Consider the following 7,262-nt stretch of genomic DNA (forward strand, 5'->3'; position numbering starts at 1 on the left):
TGAACCTGCTTCAGCAGGGGGCTTGGAATAGATGATCTCAGAGGTCCCTTCCAACCCCTACCATTCTGTGACAGCCATAAAATGAATGGGGCCAGTTCAAAGGGAAACACACAAAACTCTCAGAGGGAAGCAGGGAAGGTGATGTAATCATTTATCCTTTCTCCAGTGAGAAGGGATCATAGATAGAATCTCAGAAGGGTTTGGGTTGGAATGGACCTTTAAAAAAGTAAAGCCATTTGGAATGAAAAACACCAAAATAATGCTACAGGTAAAGATCAGCAGTCCTGGAGGTAGATAACATACATGCCAGGATGTGCAAGCAACAGGAAAAAAAATGAAAGTCAAAGAACTCAGTATAAGCAGATGAAGTTTTCAGCCTTAACTCATTTGTACTTTAGTAGTTAAGCTTTTTGAGAAGGGATTAGCCAAGACAGAGTGGCTGAAACTTCGGAACATGGCAATACCATTTCTACCAAACCTATGCATGAGTTACTTAAAAAAAATATCATCACATGAGTGCTGAATAATTGTCTTCCGCAGATGTTTTCTAGACAAACATATACTCCTTCTCATTGAGCTCTAACAGAGAAAAAGATACATTTATAAATATATAATACACGCATGCACACTGGTATACATACAATCTATTAAAATCAAAACGTTTCCCATTCCTTCTGGTATACATACAATCTATTAAAATCAAAACGTTTCCCATTCCTTCTGACACCAAATTTCTTAACAGCACACAAAGCACAGAAACTGACCCTGGAAGGAACAAAGCTTCATATTTCCCAATAGCTTAAAAGCTGTTACACAATCCTTGTGTTTACAATCTTTGCATTCCTTCCTAGAAATAATCGGTTTTGATTTCGATCAAAAAAACCTGTTGTTTGAGGGGGTTTTCTGAATATCTGAATGTTTCACACTTCAACATCAAAGGCACATAATTTTCTTTCCATTTACAACTGTTGATCATTCAGGACATTTAATTCCTAAACAAGTTGTGCATTCGCAACTGTTTGAAATCAACACAAACATATGGCTAATACACAGCGGGCTCAAAGCACCCAGTGTAGTATTAAAAGGAGCATAAATTCTTATGCCGCTACAAAGCCAAAACAGTATCCGATGAGTAACCCATTGAGTCCTTCACTGTTAGAAACATGGTGAGAACTTTCTGTCCACACAGGCCTTCCCCTCCTGCAGTCTAAAGGAAAGTATAATTAGCATCCAGCTTCCAAAATAAGCAAGGCTATGCTAACTGCCTAGTGAGGGAAAGTATGCAGCACAGGTATGACCAGTGCAGAGCACATATTTGTTTAGAAGTGGTTGGATATCTGAATTCCATTAGAAAGTAAAAATTAGCTTTTACTTTCTAATGGAAGTCAGGTATCTGTAATTAGGTTGTACTTGTCATGCTACTGAAAAGGGCAATCCTACCAACTCCCAGCCATGCAATTCTGTTTCCCCCTTTTTGTTAACATGAGTAACCGTGGAGCTACAGTAAGTTACAATAAGGAACCCAGTCTGGCTGAATATCCATCCAGCAAAACTTTATAAACAAGCATATAATTTTTCTGTCAGATCAGTTCTTTGACCCACAACACAATCACGCGTGTTAGCACTGCCAGGAACAAAAAGGTAAGAGCCTGAACTTAGATTGACCTTATTCTAAAACTAATGCCTTCTAAGAAAAGTCCTGCAACTTTTGTGGCATTAATAAAATTCTGCCGCAGCACAGAAGTTGCGACTTTGTCCCATGTCAAATTTATATTTAGTTCAATAAACCAAATTTGACCAGTCCTAAGAAACTAAATTTTAAGAGTGTAAGACAATTCTTCATGATCTAACAAACTTGTAACAGGGCTTTTTTTGAGAGGTGGGGGGGTGTTTGGTTGATTGGTTTTGGGTTCTTGGCTGGGAGGGGGGAGGGGTGTTTTTGTTGGTTGTCTCTTTTTTTTAAAAAAAAAAAAAACAAAAACCAAACAGCAGGTAGACTACCAAGTTTTCAGTAACTACAGATGGTTGCATCCCAGCCCCTCAATGTTGCAACAGACGCAGGCAAAAAAAAAAAGAGAGGCTAAATAACTTAAGGAGCCAGCCTGACTTCTTATTATCCATTAATATCAGTTTACCTATATATGTATCAGGGTTGATACGCACAATTCTACATGCTATACTTCGCCATGAGTACCAGACAGATCTAAATGGACCTTAGAAAACCCCATACTAATCCTGTAACTGATAATTAAGACTATTTACTTATTCATTATGTTATCCAAAAAAATTAAAGAAACGAAAGAGAAAAAAGGATAGTTCTACAGTCAGACTTCAAACGGCTTACATCATTTGCATAATCAACTCGTACTAAGGACACAAACACTTTGTTCTATTATTCAGCAGTGCCCCCAACTCTGACCTACAAATAGATCAGCTATTTTTGTTCCTTGCATACTTCATTTCAAGTGATTGCATCAAGCAGGAAATACCAGTTAATAAATCAACTAACACAGCAGTGTAAAATAAGAATCTCTATATAAAACCACACAAACATCAGAAGGTTATATTTTTGTATGGGTTAAAACGGATCATAACTATACCTCACGACATGTTGATTCTTGGCACACTCAACACAGGCATTCCTCAGACATCTGAAACACTCAGCTATGAGCAGCAGGCAGGTGTCTAGATCTACCAATTCACAGGAGTCCTTGTAGACCTGCTCAATTTCATTTGAGGCGCTCATCAGGATTTCCAGAAGATTCCGAAATACACTTTCTTCTGCCATTTCTCTGAAATAAATAAATTTGTAGTGAACAAAAAAAAGTGTGCCACTGTCAAAAAGCATCCTATTATGGCAGTTATGCTTCTTATTGTAAACCCTAAGATGTTTCTGCATCAATCTGTAACTATCCTTAGTATACAAGGTTTTTCCAGTAGAAAACATGTATGCACAAAGTTGTCCCACTAGGCTTTTCATAAAAGAGGCTGTGAGGGAGTTGTGTTGTTGCCTTAGCATTCCTATAGCTTTCCAACAGCTCTCTGGAATCCAAAAACCAAACAAACACAAAGTGTCCCTAATGCATACAGACAGCACGATTATACATGACACTGCATGTTGTTTTAAGAATAAGGAATTGATTTAACTAATGAACACAGTTTAGATGTTTAACACTAGATGTTTCAGAAGAAGGAGGCATCACAAGCTCCATTATAAAATAGCCTGCCACAAATTTCAACAGAGGGAGAGTCATGAAGAACACCTGTGGCTGCACTAGCATCATTCTGAAGTGTGTGAATTAAAGCCAAAGAAGGAAGTCAACTCTGTCTACTTCAGCAGAAAACTACACATAAAAAAAAAAATACCATGCCACTTCTTAAGAGTATCAAGACCTAGGAAAACAACACTACAAAACCGTAAGCACATAGACAGCTATTATACGAACGGATAAGAGAGCTGATGCTGCTGCATCAAACTCCCCAGGAACAAAGCACGCATCTGCAGATGATCTGTTACACAGATACACAAAATGCTTCCAAACTACAGCTATTTACACACTCTCTCCCCTGATTTTATGTTCAGAAAGGAGATGAGGGCAACACAGTACTTTTGATCAGAGTCAAAAAAAGGAAAATCCGGACACAGCTTCCTTGAATCTTAAACAGACTTGTACTCAAGATCAAACAGGAAAATTAGGATCTGAGACATAAGGTTGGGAAAAACCTGCTAAGCTATGAACAGAAGATAGCGGGATGAAATGGAAAGTAATATTCAACAAAATACCTTCTCACAAAAAACTTTTCTTAAAAGAGAACTTAAAAATTTCATGATCAAACATTAGTAGACGATACAATATTACCTGTGTTCTGCTACTTCCTCAAATGTCTAAACGTTTGCACAATTAGAAATTTTACCTACCCTTCAACATAAGGGATCGCTTATGCGATCACACCTCCATAAACCAAGCCATTGTAAACAATACCATTAAATTACTCTAACAATAGGTATCAGATCTCCAGGAAATACGTATTTTTTCTACAACCTCACAGTGGATCAAGACCAACACACTTACACAATCTCCAGCTACGTAAAAAAACCCCACACAACAGCATCCATGAGAATTATCGACAGGTAGGGGAAAAAAAACAACCAAGCTACATTTTACAGAGGTGTAATACTGAGGGGGCAATATACCAAAGTGGCAAAAAGACAGACTGAAAGCAGACCTGGTCCTCAGTCACAAAGAAAACAGTGGAGCTATATAACCAGAAAAGATTGGAATTGGTCTGCAATTCTTCCATAACCTTTCCGCTAATCTTTAAATATTAATTTATAAAGTTAGCAAGGAGCCTCTTCAGAAGCTTTCAGGAGAAAAAATACCTTCTATTATAACTAGGCCTTGACATTCATTACGAACTGCTCTCTGGATATTCCAAAAATTTCTGTTCCCTATGTTTTGTTGCTTAAGACAGGATGTTCACAATTTGCTGCTGCCACCTGTCCTTGATTTCAGCATCAAGTATTCTACAGAAATAGAAGAGGAAGCAGAAGCAAAGTGTACAACAGCTGAGCCCTCAGACAAGGAAGACATGCACAATTTCCCATTAAGTCAAAACAAAGTTAGAATTCACGTATCCATGCCAAAAGGAAGACTACTGTCACTCCTTGTAAGATCTAAGTACTTGATTGCTAAAAATAGAAACTAAAAAAAGATAACTTCCTAGTGAACACAGAGTTAAAAATATTAATGTAACCCTGTTCAAAAGACTAGCGCTCCAAAAATCATGAAACTAGCCGGGAATTAAGAGAACAACCCAGAAGTTTGCAATTCTATGTTTTAGGTACTTACACCATTCCACTCCTTTAGGCAGAGTACATAAAAAGCCTTTAAAGTATTTATCTTCACAAAATTCCTAGTATTCCTTCTTTTTGTAGAATAATAACAGAAGCATAAAGAAATTGGGTCATCCAGTGAGCACTGGGTCATCCCAACTGAGCACTTCCAGTGCTCAAAAGCACTGGAAGTCTCAAGTAAAGCACACAGCTGAATTCAAGCCTCACAAATTCCACACCAGAATCCTGTAGTTGAGGCATTATTTTACTCACCTTATTTGGTTCTGAATTACAGACTATCAGAACTCACATTTTTAAATTGTTTCCACAAGCATTGAACAATCAATCACGTCATAACAAGAGAATTGTAACTGAATACCACAATTTTAAATACCAAACATCCATTGGGTTGTGTCTTCTGGTTCAACAGCACCAATGACAGTATTTTCCACAATTGGCAAATTTATTGCCAAAGTTGCTCTCAGATCCATTGTGTCATGTCCTATAGGATATAAGCTAACACTACAGCCTTGTCTTTCTGGAAGGGGAACTACAGTGTCTATCTTCCAGACCACCTGCACTCATAAAACTTGGCTATTTTGGGGAATAGCTACTCCTCTGTCAGAGTGGCAGAGGTTTCAGGGAGAAAGGCAAGAAACAGGCAGAAAAAGCATCAGCATGTAAGCCAAAAATATGCACAGGTCCTCCTCTCTTCCTAGAAAAATTGAGATGAACACCAGAAGGTCTCCTGTACACACAAAGGTCACAAGGGAATATTTGTAAGCACATCTTCCTCCCTGCCCCCAACTTTTAAATATGAGTTTAATCAACAAAAATAGTACTGGGAATTAAAAAAAAAAAAAAAACTAAAAAAACCAACACAACTTTATGATAAAAATTTCGATTTCTTCTTTCTTAGGTGTTATAACCTTCAAACAGCTATTGCTAGGACGAGTGAGCCTGAGCTTCCCACCAAACCACGCTGCCTCCCACCTTCCAGGAGAATGTAAACCACTACTGTATGTCCTGTCATGCAACTGAACCTCTGCATGCCCAGCCTCTGCCAAAGCCTTCAGTGTTGTGTGGCATAGCAGAGGTTCCCCCTGACCTTACAGGAATAGCGATGCTCAACACGGGCTCCCTACCTTCTCCGGTAACCACATGCTTTCCCTTCTTTCCCTTAAAGCCACTCAGGGGCATCCAACCTTTCCTCCCACCGAAGCCACGGCTGCCCATCCTGCTGCACAGCACGTGCCCTGTCGACGAGACCTACAACCACCGCCCTCATCCCAAGGCCTTACCCTCAGGCGGGCAATAAGCTGGCAGCCAGCAAAGCCTCACACAGGCACGTCTTACCCACTTCTTGCCTCCGCAGATGGCTCACCATGGCTTTCTGCCCCACAGCAGCTATTCCTACAGCTACAGCCCACCTGAGCATACCTGCCTATAAGGGCAACTGTTACTGTCATCTGCGACTGGGAGAAAAGCAAAAGCAGAGCTTTCCTGCCTGCCCCGAGCCTGCCACAGGCACCGGGATGCAAATGGACTGCCAGCTCCCCGTGGCACCCCAAGGGAAAGGAGGGGAGAAAGGACAGGTCGCCCCCACCGGCCCCGGGCCCCACGGGTGACCCCTGGGTCCCACACGAACAGCCCCCGGGGGGGTGAAGCGGGGTGGCGCAGAGACTTCACAGCAGTAACCGGCGGCACCCTGCGAGCACTGCGGGCCCTTTCACTGCAGACACCCGGAGGGACAAGACTGCCCTCGGAACGTAAGCGAGCCCTGCCCGCCGGCACACGGGGGAGCGGGCGGGCCGCCGCGGGGACCACCCAGGCCCGCCGTCCGCGCCGCTTCCCGCAGCCGGAGCTCCCTCCCCCGGCCCACGTGGCCGCGGGCGGCCCCTCCTCCCCACTACCTGGGCTGCGCCTCCCGGAACAGGCCCGCCAGCCCCCGCACGCTCTCCAGCCGGGCCTCCGGCGCGGCTGCCATGGCGTGACCCAGCCGCGCCGCCGCCGCGGACAGCGCTCCCGCCGCCGCCATGGCCTGTCCCGGCGCGGCCCAGCTCCGCCCCGCGGAAATGGCGGCGCAGCGCGGCCCGGCCCCGGCGGGTGAACGGGCGGCGCGCGCGGCGCGGCGCGGCGCCCCGCGGGACCCGGCGGTAAAATGGCCGCCGCGCCTGTGTGAGGGGTGCGCAGGGGGAGCGTTCGGTGTCGTGCCTCGCGTGGGGCCGCCAAGCCTTGACTTTACGCCCCATCTCCCTCGTGAAAAGCTTAGGCTTGGGGACAGCTTTCAATTCGGCCTCCTTCGGCAGGCTCACAGGCTGCCCCTCGACTGTCCTGAGGGAGCAGGGAGAAGGCCGGCTGCGTGCCACAGGCCTGGTCCTTCTCTTCGTCCGGTCTGCTTTAAGGAATGCTTGCCTCTAAATGGTCC

The 7,262-nt window shown here is 43.7% G+C and overlaps 1 protein-coding gene across 1 annotated transcript in view; it reads right to left on the reverse strand.

Moving 5' to 3' along the window:
- The window catches only part of ATXN10 (ataxin 10), a 109,699-nt gene extending 102,693 nt beyond the window's left edge, over positions 1-7,006 (reverse strand). Inside the window, exons 1-2 of the mRNA XM_074590396.1 lie at positions 6,748-7,006; positions 2,601-2,792 (exon numbers count right to left, since the gene is read on the reverse strand). Coding sequence (XP_074446497.1) covers positions 2,601-2,792; positions 6,748-6,872 — 317 coding nt within the window. The 5' untranslated portion in view covers positions 6,873-7,006. The remainder of the gene's footprint in view (positions 1-2,600; positions 2,793-6,747) is intronic.
- Positions 7,007-7,262: the final 256 nt, after the last annotated feature.

The sequence above is a fragment of the Larus michahellis genome, chromosome 1 (assembly GCF_964199755.1).
Source record: "Larus michahellis chromosome 1, bLarMic1.1, whole genome shotgun sequence".
Lineage (NCBI taxonomy): Eukaryota > Metazoa > Chordata > Aves > Charadriiformes > Laridae > Larus > Larus michahellis.